The 14,926-nt window shown below is 42.2% G+C and overlaps 1 protein-coding gene across 4 annotated transcripts in view; it reads left to right on the forward strand.

Annotated features, from left to right (window-relative positions):
- The first annotated feature begins 1,345 nt into the window (after positions 1–1,345).
- Cd226 (CD226 molecule) overlaps positions 1,346–14,926 on the forward strand; it is a 52,441-nt gene continuing 38,860 nt past the window's right edge. For 2 of the 4 annotated variants that reach the window (XM_090352971.1, XM_090352974.1), the window contains exons 1-3: positions 4,924–5,391; positions 13,357–13,427; positions 13,665–14,003. In XM_090352971.1, coding sequence (XP_090209097.1) covers positions 13,382–13,427; positions 13,665–14,003 — 385 coding nt within the window. In that variant the 5' untranslated portion in view covers positions 4,924–5,391; positions 13,357–13,381. Of the gene's footprint in view, positions 1,614–4,923; positions 5,392–13,356; positions 13,428–13,664; positions 14,004–14,926 lie in introns of those variants that run through there. The other 2 variants (XM_090352972.1, XM_090352973.1) reach the window with 2 other exon arrangements.

Here is a 14,926-nt window from a genome sequence, read left to right on the forward strand (position 1 = left end):
AGGAGACAAAGAGAAGAGAGGAGGGGAGCCCGAGGAAGGGAAGAGAGTCTCCAAAAACACTACACAAGGCCTCTGCCTTAGAAAGAGAAGAGGCTAGAACGGCAGAACTGCCCTGACAACCCACAACAGAGAGAAATTAGGAGCTAGTGTTTCAGCCTCTGTGCTTTGGAGGTAGTCTGACTTAACAATCGATGAATTAGATGTGCAAACAAACCCTAATTAAGACTGGGGGGGGCATGAAGGGTGCAAGAGTCTTCTATAAAAGGTTTATCTAGTGTACAGCATTCTTCGCCCCCATCTTGGGGGGAAGGAGCGACAGGATGAGGCGATGAGATTATACCCACACTAACCAAGACTTCCCTTTGCCAGGTTGGCAAATATTTCTCTTGATAACAGTGGGGGGGGGGGAGAAGTTACTGAATGTAAGGTATCACAGTGAAAAGCTAGGAAAATGGAGTTGAATCTAGACATTAAAGTGGGCCAGAATTGAAGACAGAACCTAAAGGGTCCTGCTGGGCTCAGGCTGACCACAGCTTCTGCTATCCACAGCTGGCATCAGCATGTACCATCTAAACCGTGTTAGTTCTTACTTCTCATTTCCTCATCTTGTGCAGGTGCCTTTTGTTGCAGAATTCCTCCCAGAGGCTTGTTTGCAGGGATTCTGTTATCTGCAGCCTCCAGCCTCTAGGACCTCAGCCCCTAGAACAGAGGGAGGGCACAGTACACAGAAAGGGAGACCTGACATCCTTCCTCCACCCTCCTCCTGATACAGGGAAGGTCCAGACGAGGCTCTCAGCTCCCCCCCTGGACCCCACCCTTGTGTTTGCTTCTTTTGGCCACGATGGTAGGGACCCCCACTCTGTGAATTCTAAGAACAGCCCTGCAAAATGAGAATTAAGATCGTACTTAGCCAATACTTGTTTATTGATCACTTGCTCTTGGGGACAGTGCTCTTGGCATAGGGGTAACTGCTGTGGTCACTAGCCACGCCTCCCCTCCCCCGCCCCCCAGTTTTTTCAGGTCCTGTCCTAGTGTCACCACTGACAGAGGCATGTCTGGGATCCTACTTGCTCCCAGACAAACCCAGACGCCAGGTGGTATTTGACGGAGCAGTAAAGAAAGCACTTCCACACTTGAGGAATTCATGCTTGAGTTTTGAGGCAGACCCAAGTGTGTAAGCACAAGACAAGAGTCATGGCCTTCCCTCCCTCAGGGCGACTGATGACAAGCTCTTTGAGGTCTTCGTATCCATATTGGTTTACTTACTTAGTTTGTGAAAGAAGCAAGTTCCTCTGTTTCCAGTGGGTAGAAGAGCCTTCTTGAAGCTTAGGACCTAGTTTTACTTTCACAAAAAAATCTGGTGCCTGGTACGGACGCATGCAGAGGTGGGCTGGCTTCACAGGCTAGACGTAAAGCTGGGTTTCTGTCCTTCTCAGGACCTCTAGGTTTGGGGGAGGCAGATGGAGGCTGGGGGGCCTCCCGGGCTGAGACCTTGGCTGATAGCTGGTCTTCTTGGGAGAGGTGGCTGGGCTCTGGGGGTCTTGGCTGTTGGGATAACCAGTATCACCACCCATCAAGACACCACTTCAACAAGTCCTATGGATCTCATAAACGTGAGTGTAACCGCATTAGTTTAAGTCAGACAGGGAGGGGCTGCGGGGGGGGGCGGCGCTGGGCTGGACACCTTCCCCAGGCCCTTGCTAAGATGGTGGGCTATGGAGATGAGGGCTAGATTGCTCAGATGTAAACTTCATGACTGACTTTCTTATGGTCAGTCATATCCTCAGGGCTTCAGGAAAGCAGGGAAAGGGCAACAGAAGTTCAGAAGTTGATGTTATTTTGGGGTGTGTGTCAGGGAAGGGGAGAAGAAAGGATATATCTCCATGTAGGCATAAATAGATTTTCTGTCATTTTTGGAAAACCAAAGTTTCTTCCAACAACCTGGGCTGCAGTCGTGGCCCAGTGGCGCAAATACAGCAGGCTCTTCAGCATCTGCTGTGTTAGGAGTAGAGGAGCAAGAAGAAGGAGCTGTGTCAGGGGACTGGGCCTGGAGGAAAGAGATAGTCTGTCCACAGAGTGGGCTCGATGCTGCTTCCTGGTGCTTTTTAAGAATATTTTCCAAAGAGGGCCTTAGCACTCTTGAATATCTTGTCAGATGCGCAGGACCTAGAGTCCCTGGAACACATGTGCAAGGTTTCCTCCCCCAGGAACCTCGGGTCCAGGAAGAGCGTGGAGGTGAGGAAGAGATGGGAAAGATCAGGAGAGTGCCAAGGGATTTGTGGTCAGGTGGGCCTGGGCTTCAGGATGCTTCCTCTCCCCTCGTGGTGGCTGTCATGGCTGCTCCTTCCTGTCTGACTTGGGTGGGGCAGTGCTGAGGAAAGTTCTTCATGTGGAATTGTGCAGAATGCACGCTCCTGGCACAACTATGCAGTCTCTGCGTGTGGATGGATGGTGACAGTGAATCCAGCAGGTTCATTAGAGGCAGACGTGTGGGTGCTTCCGGTCCTTATGGATACGAATATGCTATAATCAACGTTCATATATTTTTACATATATGTCTGCTAAATTTACTTCCCCCCCTCCTTAGGATAAACAGTTGAGGTGGTTTTGGTAGGTCTATGGATATAATGTCTTTTTATTTTTACATTTCATATAGGTTGGTTAACTCTTCACCTGTAGAGCAAGTGTACAAAGTGTAGTCCAGGGCATTCACTTCTTCCTGGAGAGACCAGCCAGCTCCCTCCCCTCTGAGCTCTTGCTAACAATGGGCTTTACTATTTTTTTCTGTTTATATATTTGTACATTTGATTAGCAAAAGTTGGTTTATAGTTCACGTTTTGTGACTTTCTTTTGATATTGATTTAATAGCCATTGGGGTTTTTTTTTTGAGAATGTCTTTTATTGTGGTTGATATTTTAGTATTTATATGTTATGTTTTATTGTGGTTGATACCGAAATACTTATACTATTGCTTATCTCTTTGCTTTGTTAGTGTATGTTTGACATGAGAGAAGTCTAAGTTTTCCTCATTGTAGATATGTGTACATACATACATACCAGTGCATACATATACATATTTATAGACACATAATATATATCTATAAATGCCATACAGATATATCCTCTAAGCCCCAATTCTATCTCTAGTCCTAGGTTTATAAAATATGTATTCTCTACTTTTAAGAGTCCATTTTTCTCATGAAAATTATGAATACATCTAAATTTTGTTATGTTACATTTTATTATGCGGAATGCATTTTTCTGAGTTGTTGCTTAGGAGGCCCTCCAGCTGATTACACCATTTTTAGGGGAATTCTAATTTATCATCAGGTTTGTTTTGCATGTCAGGAATACTTTTCATTTAAAAGTTTTCCATTCACCTTTCACCAGATTCTTTTACCTCCTCTTAACAGATGTCTTGATTTACTAACTTAGTAGGGAGGGCAAAATTGTGATCCAGAAATGTATCTATGCTTTCTACTTAATAGTTTTGCTAACCAAGACCAATTTGAGTTATGCAAAGATTTGCAAGGAAAAGCAAGATTAAGTGCTTGACTCTCTGCTTTCCTTGCCCTGGGTTATAAGAATGAATTGGTGTTCTGGTTACTTTCAGAAAAACAAAAACAAAAACCCAGCATGAAGTAGGATTTAATGTGAGGCCCCAACCCGGGCTGAAATGGTTTTTGCTGTTTCTGGCTCTGTTTAGAGATGGTAATGTTTTAGAGAATTCTTGCTTTAAAAGCCTTTCCTGAGCATCACTAAAGTTCGAGGAGGAGTGGTCTGTCGTTGTCTCTCAGATGAGCTTCCTTCTGCCTTGCTGTTTTTCTACCTTGTGTCTGTGAATTCAGGACTGTCATCCCGTTCCTTATACAACCATTCAAAGCTAACTGTTAGGTTCTCTGTATTACAACATTTCAAGATTCTCCCAGAAGGAAGTATCAAAACTAGATAGATGATCTTGACAGAGAAACAACAAAAGCTGTCTCCATTCTGTCTCCCTTAATAACAGCAAAATGTTATGATGGTGTCGCTGATGAGACGTGACGTTGATGACAAACATGATGATGCTCATGTTGGTGGTTTGTGTGTGTTGTTGTGCTTTTGTGTGTGCTTCTGTATGTTTGCATATGGATGAGAATTAGAAGAGGTAGAGGAATTTGGGAATAGCTCTTGGCCTATATAAATCTGGATTATGTGGGGCAAAACACTCACAGATAGGAAACACTAACCTCCAATCTTAGCTCCGCAAGGGCCCCGTAAACATTTGTGCAGCAAAGGGCACAATTGTTGTCTCCTTTCATGACAGAGAAATGGGATCACAGAAGACTCCAGCTCTTTTTCTGTAAGCTCAGATGGCCCCAGAAAGCACTTTCCTGTCTGCCAAATAAAGCTTTTTATTTTATTTTATTTCTACTAGTGCCTGTGTTGGAACTCAGGGCCTCATACTGTTGTTTAGCTTCTTTTTTTTACTCAAGATTGATGCTGTACCTCTTGAGTCACCTCCACTTTCTGCTTTTTGCTGGCGTTTAGAGATGAGTTTCGTGGACTTGCCACCATTCCATGGCAATGTTGCCTTTTCCTCCCAGTATTGTGAGTTACATGGCCTCAAGCACAAAATCTTCATGGAGGACTAACCAGTAACTTAGTACATCAAAGTAGGAAACCAAACCGATACTGCTGTTCCCTGATCCACCTGGAAAATGAAGGCATTCCTAAACTCTAGAAGCCACTAAAAAAGGGGAGGCATTTCTCTGGAAATATCAATCTGTGCCCTTTTGAGAATGTTAAGTGACTTTTTTTTTAAAGAAAGAAACCATATTCAAAAGGAAAGACAGGAAATATGTTTAGATAGGGGAACAGATAAGAAAGCTTACTGAATTTAAGAGAACACTGAATATATTGTGCTTTGATTGGCAGGGGGAAAATGGGGAAGGTCAGGAAATGAACTTCAAGTACAGTTTTTAGGTAGTTTCCATTTAGAGTTAGCTTAGAGCATAAGAAGTGTCCCCTTTCAAACTGGAGTGCCCGAAGGACAAAAGTAAAGAGGAATGGACCTGCATCTGAGTTGAAACGACTCTGAGTAGCCCATCAGTAAAGATGCTTCCAGAAGCAGGGAGACTTCCTGGCTTCTCAAGTGGTCTCATCAGAAAATACTAGCTACAGCATCAGGTGGCGGCGAAGGTGAGGACTTGTCTGTGGTGGGGAAGAGGATTCAGAGCAGGAGATGAATCTGCATCCCGCAGGAGGGCAGCTAGCCAAGCTTCCAGCAACATGAACTAAGGGACAGAGACCTTAGGTCAGTGGCCCCGGGGTCAAACCACCTGAAGTGGGAAGACCTTATCCACGACTCAGCTGGAAGAAGAGGCAGGACACCTGAACTCACATCTCAAGGCAAGTCACATCCCACGTAAAACTCTGGTAAACAGTGAGAGCAAGGGTCCTGCTGTACGGAAAGCAGAAGTGGCCGCCAAGGACAGCTATGTCTAATTGACTGAGTTTATCTCCACAAGTAATTTTGTTTTCCTTGTGGGTCACGGGGCTTGAACTTGGCCTGGGCGCTGTCCCTGAGCTCTTCAGCTCAAGGCTACCACCCTTCCCTTGAGCCAAGCCCCACTTCCCATTTTCTAGAGGTTAATTGGAGATCTGAGTCTCAGGTCCTTTAGTGCCTGGGCTGGCTTTGAACCTTGATCCTCAGATCTCAGCCTCCTGAGTAGCTAGGATGACAGGTGTGGGCCATTGTACCCAGCTGTTAATGGGTTTTTATAAAAGTTCCACTTAAGTACTTTTTGTCAGCCTATAGGAAAATTGTATTGATGACTTGATACATTTTTTTTAACAGTCAGTGTCTGGGCTGTTAGATTTAAGTTCCTTTTCTTAAGGAGCAAGTAAGGATAAAATTAAATCAAGCAATAACTGTGCCTTGCAAGGATGTATTATACTATGCAAAAGCCAGCTAACTTTCTGTGGAGAGCTCAGGAGCTCAGTCCAGAGCGGTCTGCCGACCTTTTGACCAAAGACAAACAGGACACAATAGGAGTGTTCAGTTGCTGCAGTGGTGGACCCTCTGAAAAACTTGGTCCTGAAGGTTTTCCACGGAACTCGGTCAAGCTTGTCATGTGACTGGAAGTGGGTACAGCAGTCTCATTCTGAGGGACAAGATCTAATTGTTGCTGGGGTTCTAAGGAAGCCATGGTTTAAAGGACCCTGTGGTTCCTGATTTGAAGGAATCTTATTGGAAACATGGGCCTCCATGCAGCTAGCATGGCCCAGAGAAGGTGCCTTCAGACCCTTCCATCTGAGAAAAAGAGGAGAGAGCAGGGATCTCACACCTGACTTCCCAGGGTTACCAAGTGCTCTTGGCCCCTGTCTCCCCTGTACTGTGCTGGCTAGCAGGTGATCAGCTATGTGAGAGAGTGCAGAAAGTTATCACCAAATCTTTTAGCATGAATTGGGAAAGTGTCATTAGGATAACTGAGTAGTAACCAGACTCTGTGCAATGTTCTGGAATAGTAGGTGAAACAGAAAGCAGAAGTGTGGAACTGCCTGTTGAAATAAACAGCATGTGTGAAAATGGCTGTCCAGGTCAACGGGATCTCCCACTTAGAGGAAGCTCCTGAAACAAATGCTTGTGGGCTTTGCTGAGATGTTTTAAACCATTGAGAAACCCAGTAATACTTTGATTAATGGCTTCCTGGAGGACAAAGTTCTTTTATACAGACAGCTCTATTAGGGGTGGGGGGGAAACCTCCAGCCAAAACCCCTTCATAAATCATGCAAAAAAAAATGGCTGCCAATGCCACAAAAATAGCTCTGACACAGCCTCTATTTGTCTTTGGTTAGATGTTGATAAATAGACTCATCTCAAGCAAAGTTTAACAGTGGAACTTTATCTCAGGCACATGGCTCTCCAGGCCCCTTGGTTTCAGAATGTGTGTGTACGTTTTGGTCACTTTCCATCCCGTGGTGCTGCATGCCTTGGGCATGCACTGATCTTTTCTAGTTCTTCTCCACTAGCTCCCCGTCTCCTCATATACCAGGCTATCTCACTCCCAGCTAGAAGAAGTTCTCTGGTGAGAGCCGCTTGGAGAGTACAGGATACTGTCACATCTAATTTGTTTTCGTATACTGTCACGCTCCATGTTTAGTCCTTGTGCCTCTTAACTCCTACCTATACACCTGCCACTTTTTACCCAACCTACATTTCTGACATTCTTCCTGAGCCCAGGCATAGGTGCACACACACGCATTTGTTAGTGCGTAAGTAAGCATTTCTCTGGATTTCTATACCTTCCATTATTGACGTGACATCCTGGACTCTGGTCTTCTGCTACTGTGGAAGTGGGGCATGCTGTCTGACACCAAGCCTCTGCTCTTAGAACGTGTGTGGGGTTCATTTTCATTGTGGACCAGGGTGATCGGGAGAGCGCGTAGCTTTAACAACGCACAGCAAAATGTGGTGGCTTCTGCAACTGGGAAGACATGGGGGAGCCTTTGAACTTTTGAGATTCACGAGCAATCATATATTTTTAGTGGAAATTTTCACTAACACAAAACTAACCATTCAAATGCACGATTCCTTAGCATTGGATGTATTCAGGATGTTCTGGAGTGGTCACCCTGATTATATTCACGATTGTCGCCATCCACAAGACGAACCCATTCCTTAAGCCATCACTCCCTATTTTCTCCTCTCTATAGCCCCCAGTAACCAGCAATCTATTTTCTATGCCAATGGCTTTGCCTCTTCTGGACATTTTAGATCAATGTCATGGCATTTTACAGGACCTTTTATGTCTGCCTTCTTTCACATTACATAGTATATTTTCTAGATTCATTCACATTTACACAAATCACTACTTCATTCCTTTTGTAGCTGAATGGCATTCTCCTGAATATGAACTTAAAGCTGTCTATTCACTTGCTGGTGGATGCTCAGGTTCTTTCTCCCTATGGCTATAATGGAAAGTTTTTCTATAACACTAGTGCACCAGTGTTTATCTGAGCCTCCAGTTTTAATTGTTTTAGATGTGTGCCTAGCAATGAAGTTGTTAGGTCATATGATAATCCTGTTTGGAACGTTCTCAGGCAATCTTTCTCACAGCAGCTGCACCATTTTACATCCCTTTGAGCAATGTACACAGGCTCTAAATTTCTCTGCAACATGATTGCTTTCTCTATTTTTGATTGCAACTGTTCTAAGTATAAAGAAATTTCTCATTATAGTTTTGTGGTGTGTGTGTGTGTGTGTGTGTGTGTGTGTGTGTGTGTGTGTTGGTAATGGGGCTTGAATTCAAAGCCTGGCCACTGTCCCTTAGCTTTTACTGATATTCTACCACTTGAACCACAGCTCCACTTCTGGATTATTTTGGGGTGGTTAATTGGAGATGAAAGTCTCAGGCTTTCCTGCCTGGGTTGGCTTCAAAGTGCAATCCTCAGATCCCAGCCCCCTGAGTACCTAGTCTTACATGCATCCAATCTTGGCTTCTCTTTATAGATTTTATTTTCACGTTGACTAATTATCTTTTATTTTCCTTTTGCCTCATTTGACTAATTTCTTCTATTCGTAGGCCATGTTTTAATTTTTTTGGTTATTTCCCTATCCCTGTATGTGACTTCTTTTCTTTCCTAATCATATAGAAGCACAGCTGATCCTGAGAAAGACATCCTAAGCAAAAAGAGCAGTAATCATTTAAAAATTATCATCCCATCCATAGTAACAATTCATGGCTGCAGCAGAAAACCAGACTCAGAAGCAATGGACTAGAATGGAGGGCTCAGAAATAAGCACACATAAGCTGGGCATGGTGGTTTATGCTTGTAATCCTAGATACTCAGGAGGATGAGATTTGAGGATCTCGGTTCAAAGTCAGCTCAGGCACAAAAGTCCATGAGACTCTTACCTCCAATTAACCACCAGAAAACTGGAAGTGGCATAGTGGCCCAGGGGTAGGCAGTAGCTTTGAGCTAAAGAGCTCAGGGATAGCGCACAGGCCCAGAGTTCAAGCCCCATGACAGACAGACAGAAAAAAGAAAGAGAAAGAAAGAAAGAAAGAAAGAAAGAAAGAAAGAAAGAAAGAAGCACACACATATAGCCAGCTGACTCCTATAAACAAATTAGAACACATGTTGGACAGCAGACGTTAAGTCATGCTGGGAAAACTGGTTATCTACAGGTAGAGGAGTGAAACTAAATCCATATCTCTCTGCCTACAAACAAAAACATCTATTTTCAGTGGATAAGAGACCTTAAAATAAGATCCCAAACTTCAAAATACTAGAATAAAAATATACTGGTATTTCCTGATTGGATTCCAATTGTCCAGGATATAAGAGCAAAAAGTCACTAATGGGATTGCATCAAATTAAAATGTTTCTGCACATCAAGGAAACAACTATAAGAGTGATGAGGAAGCCTACAGAGCGGGAGAAAATCTTTGCAAGCTACTCATCTGATGAGGTATTATTATCCAGAATGGGCAAAGACTTCAGAAAATTAGACACCAAAAGAATAAATAGCCTACTTAATAAATGATTCAAATAAACGAATCAAACAGCTTTCAATAACTAGAATGCTTCCAAAGGAACAGACTAGAAGAACCAAAAATAAATCCATGTATTTACATCCAATTGAATTTTGACAAAGGAGCCCAAAATATTCAATGGAAGAAAGCCTGTTCAACATATGGTAACTGGGGAGAGGGGCTACTGGGAGAGGGAGAGAGAAATGGAAAGAGGCAAAGTAGATGAACATCCAATTAGCAGGTTACATGTGTATATGTGAAAATAGGGCTGAAGCTGGTAGGCGATGGGGACATGACGCAAAACGGCTGCTCAAGATGCAGTATAAAAATAATTGAACCTATGAAATCAAAACCACTTGGGCACTTATTTGATGATAATAAAAATTAAAAATTGTTTAAAACCAGGGGAGACGGGCCCTAGCCTCTAAGGGTGCCCAGGCTGCAGCCTTGAAGGCTGCCCAGGGCCCTGTGAAGGCCCCACAAGAAGCCCTCTGTCTGCTGGTGACAGGACTGCTGGCCAGTGGCCAGTGTCATTTCCACCAATAAACCTGAGGCAGGATCTGGTAGGCTGAAAACAAAAAGAGGCGAGAGAGCCAAGAAAGAATAATGGGTGGTAAATTTAGTCAGAGGATAGTAAGTGTATGTTTGGAGCTATTACAATGAACCCCCTTTGAAGAATCAATGTACACAATAAAAAGAGGTGAGTAGAAATGATTTCACACAACAATTGCATCGTTGTTTCGCTGTCATCTGTGTGGAAGTTGTCCTGGCCTAAGATCCCTTCCATCTGACTTAGATTACGGTAATAGTTTGTTAGATGTTGCTCTTTTTCACTCTCCACGTAGCAGCTAACAGGTAGTCACACTTGCCTATCCTTTGTAGTCTCATCGCTAGACTGTGCTCACATTCCTAGACTCTAATCACAGCTTCAGACTGTAGACAGGCCCTAGAATGTATTCACAACTCCAGACGATAGTAATACCCCAAGACTGTGCTCATGCCATATCCTGAAACTACGCTCTGTCTTTATTTTCTTTTCCCATTTTTCCAAATCAGGTAGCGTGGAATTGTTCCCAATTTGGATTCTCATGAAAGTTAACTGGATAATGTTCATAGATGATATCAAGTTTATTTTTTATTGTTACTGCTATTATTGTTATTATTCCCTATTGCTAGTCAGTTGTGGGACTTGAATTCAAGGTCTGGGCACTGTCTCTGAGCTCTTTTGCTCAAGGCTAGCACTCTAGCACTTTGTGTCAGCACCACTTCTGGTTTTCAACCGGTTAATTGGTGCTGTCTCATGGGGACTTTTCAGCCTGGGGTGTCTTCACACTGCAGTCCTCAGATCTCAGCCTTCTGGGTAGCTAGGATTACAGGCCTGAGCCGCTGGCACTCAGCTCAAGTTTATTATTATAGGTCACTTTTTAATGCTACCTGCCAATTATGTGAGACATTTCTTATGGGCAAAGACCATGATCACTCTACGCTTGTGTTACCAAGACACTAATTAATGTTTCTACTAATAATGTAGAAAAGTTTAGAGGTCATTATTGCATTAAAATCATTTACAAAAAAGAATACTTTTTAATATGTAACAGAGTGACTAGAGAGATAATATCATAGGTATGAAAGGTTTATGAAAATAGAGCACTACATAAGCATAAGAGAGCATGATACATTATTATATGTGCCCACTACAATTGAATTCTAGTTCTCATTACGTTGTGGATTTCATGTCATCTGAAAAGGTTGCCATATTAGATGTGAACATGGAGTAGTTGATGCTTATTTATAATTATTTGGACTGAATCACACAGGAAATTCAGAGTTAGCATTAGGCAAATCACCTTTAATGATTCCTTCTTTTCCTAGATTTTATATTTACTTATATATTTTTACATATTTATGTAGTTAGTTTGTTTGCTTGTCTAACAGTCCTGGGGCTTGAGTTCTGGGACTCAAGCTTGCTCAGTTTGTTTGCTCCCTGGTGGCACTTTACTACTTGAGTTACACCTTCAGCTAGACATTTTGTTTGTTAACAGATGATGGAGTCTCTTGGACTTTAATTCCTGTTGGCTTTGAACCTCAACACTCTAGATTTCAACCACCCATGTAGCTATGACTGAGCCATCAGTGCTCCACCTCTTACCATTTTTATTGAGTTTATCAGTGGGCCTAAATGCTGTACAATCAGCATTTTATATAGAGGTGTAATTTTCATATTGACAAGTTAAATATCCTTCACAAATTCTTTTTTCATATAGAGGTATGATTTTAATATTGACATGTTAAATGTCCCTTACAAATTCTTTTTTTTAATTGCAAAGATAATGTACAGAGAAGTTACAATGACTGCGCTTCCTTCAGTAAGAATGACATCACCCCACTGGTAAGGGCACGAAAAGACTTGGAAAAAAATCATATTAAAGTGAAGAAAGCCAGACCTGAAGAAATACAAACTCTGAAGAGTGAGAATTGTTTTACAAGGGAAGGAAGGCAGCGGTGATGAACTTGAGAACCCATCCTGCCTTGATGTTGTGTTGTGGTTGGGTCAGGGTGTAACCCCTCGGGGAATGAGTTGAAGAACACAAGACGCTTCTGTCTAGTGTGTAACTTCTCGTAACACTATAGTTCTTTCCAAATACAAAGTTGAAAACTATCTCAGAAGTTAATGGGAGATTTGTGTAAGTCCTGGCTGCCATGGTTTCTTGTGTCTGGAGGACATCTGTGCTCTGTTTCTCTCTGCCAGTGCAAATGCAGGTAGTACTGGAAGGAAGGCGAGAGATTGTGGGTGCCACATCAACCCTTCTCCAGTCTCTGCCTTAACCTCAGCTGGACCTTTCTATCTGCAACATGTTTACTAGCACTTTTATGCTTTATTTTTACTTGGCAACTAAATATGAGAGTCAAGGTCAAAATCATGCGCACACATACACACATGTATCTCAGAGACAGATGTAGGATGAATTGTATATACATATATAAATGATACATTATATCCAGAATATATAGTCACTCTGTAATGATATGTGATATATAATATATATGATATTTGTAATAATACATCATATATTATAGATGATATAATAGGGAAAAATAAGTATCATATTAATATATTATATAATATAGAAAAGAATATAAAAATATTATAAAAGAATATATTATATATCCTTTGTAATATAGATATTCAATATTATATAGACTATATAATATATAACATATATAATATAAATACATAGTCTATATAATATACTATATACTTTATTATATATACACATATGTAAAATTCCTTTTAGTTTTTATGCCTTCCTACTTGAATAGAAGTTCCATGAAAGGAAGTGTTGTGTTTTTTTTTTTTTTTGCCAGTCTTGGGCTTGAGCTCAGGGCCTGAGCACTGTTCTTGGACTTTCTCAAGGCTAGAGCTCTACCACTTGAGCCTCAGCACCACTTCCGGCTTTTTTCTATGTATGTGGTACCGAGGAATCGAACCCGGGTCTTCATGCATGCTAGGCAAGCACTTTAACCACTAGGCCAAACTCCCAGCCCGTAAGTGTTGTGTTTTGAGTATGTTATCGTATCCTTACTGCCTAGAACAGAAGTGGACTTGCTGAATGAAGGTTTAGACAATGCAGTCTTGAGAATAAGCTGTTTCTCCGAAAGAGAAGCACCTGCAGCCTTCCATGATAGCAGAGCTGTGATAGAAGCGCGCTTGTCTTTCCTGTGTCACACTTCAGAGGAGAAGTTGCAGCTGATAATATCTGCAAGGAAGGAAGCAGCACACTGTTCTGGGTTCTGGCTTTCATCATATACAAATGTTTATTTATGTTTTTTATAGACCAGCCTCCTAAACAGTTCCCGGGATGGACTCCCTTCCTTTCCTTTTGGCTCTTCTTCATGTACACAAAGGTAAAGACAGTCTTTATGTCAATCTTTATTACAATTGCATATCGTTTTTGGTGTCAGGGGTGACACACCCTAAACATTTTAGATAATTTCTTCACTTTTTCTAGCAAATTAAAAGTTAATGAATGTCTGTTCTCAGCATCCCTTCATCTTTAGTATAATATCAGTGGTATCTGTCCTCTCTTGGCAATTTTGTTTGTTTGTGGTCTAACCGATTCTGGGTGTGGTTGTCGATTTCAGCTCTCTCTGGAGAGACACTGTGGGACACAACTGTGAAACTGACTGAGAAGCTGACCCTGGAATGTGCATACTCGCCCACGGAGTTACTGACCCAGGTAGAATGGCTCAAGGACAGTGGCCAAACGAAAGAGCATATTGCCACTTTCAACCCTAGTTTGGGTCTGGGAATAATGAAACCCTATACGAACAGGGTGTTCATCAGAAACTCAACAGAGGCTCCCAATGTTATAACCCTGAACTTTAATAATGCCTCCGAAGCGGACACTGGCTTCTACACCTGCCGTTTAAACACTTTCCCACGAGGGAGTATGGAAAAGGTCATCCAGGTGGTCAAGACAGGTAAAGCACTGAAGAGTTTTATTTTCCTTTCCTCCACTTGCCATATTTAATTCCGTAGATAACATAGTTTATTTTATTTTATAGACAACATATTTAGTTCTGTAGAAGGCCCATCTACAAGTTGCTGAGGGCTTTATCCTCTTCTGGTGTTTTCCAATTTCCTATTGAAAGTCTAGGATGCCATTCTTTCAAAGCAGTGCACCAAGAATCCACCTCATTCTTCCTAAGATGCTGTCCCCTCACATGTCTGTATGAGGGAGCCCTGCGTTTGTATTGCCTTCCTGGTGACAGGAGTTTAACCTGAATTGATGTTATCAGCAGGTAAGTAAGAGGCGAAGCCCCTCACTCTCATGGCTTTGTCCCAGCCATGTGGCAGCACTTCCTTAAAAGAGCCATTCAGCTCTAGCTTCCGTTCTTCCACATGATCCATTCATGAGTCCCAGGCAGGCTGACTTCATCTTTCAGTCTTGCCAAGTTTGACAAGAGAAGACTCTCACTTCTGAAAAAGCCAATCAGAAAGTGTCTTCTGATACCTTTGAGTGTTTCCTGCTGTGTTCACCAGATTTATTACCCCCTTCCCCAAGTTAAGGAAAGAAAGCCCCAATTTTGAGATTGGTTGTAAGCTGTGGTATGGGCAGTCAGAGAAATAATCCATGTTGGTGTGATGATAAGAGTAACACCGGTTGGCACGTGTTGTCCCTGTGTTTTTATCATGTGAGATTTTGAAGAACCTATTGAGTAAAGGCCAGAGAGGATTCTTCTACTGTTTTGAGATTTGGAAGGCTGCATTTCCCCCTCTTTCATCTGAGGGTAATCAGTTTAAACACCAATTGATTTTCAAAATATACCTTAAAATTTCCTTTTGTGCATTATTACAATATGCCCTCTATGTTATACTGAGGGAGTTCATTGCCAGATTAGCA

The sequence above is a fragment of the Megascapheus bottae genome, chromosome 19, assembly GCF_031878675.1.
Source record: "Megascapheus bottae isolate mThoBot1 chromosome 19, mThoBot2.hap1, whole genome shotgun sequence".
Lineage (NCBI taxonomy): Eukaryota > Metazoa > Chordata > Mammalia > Rodentia > Geomyidae > Megascapheus > Megascapheus bottae.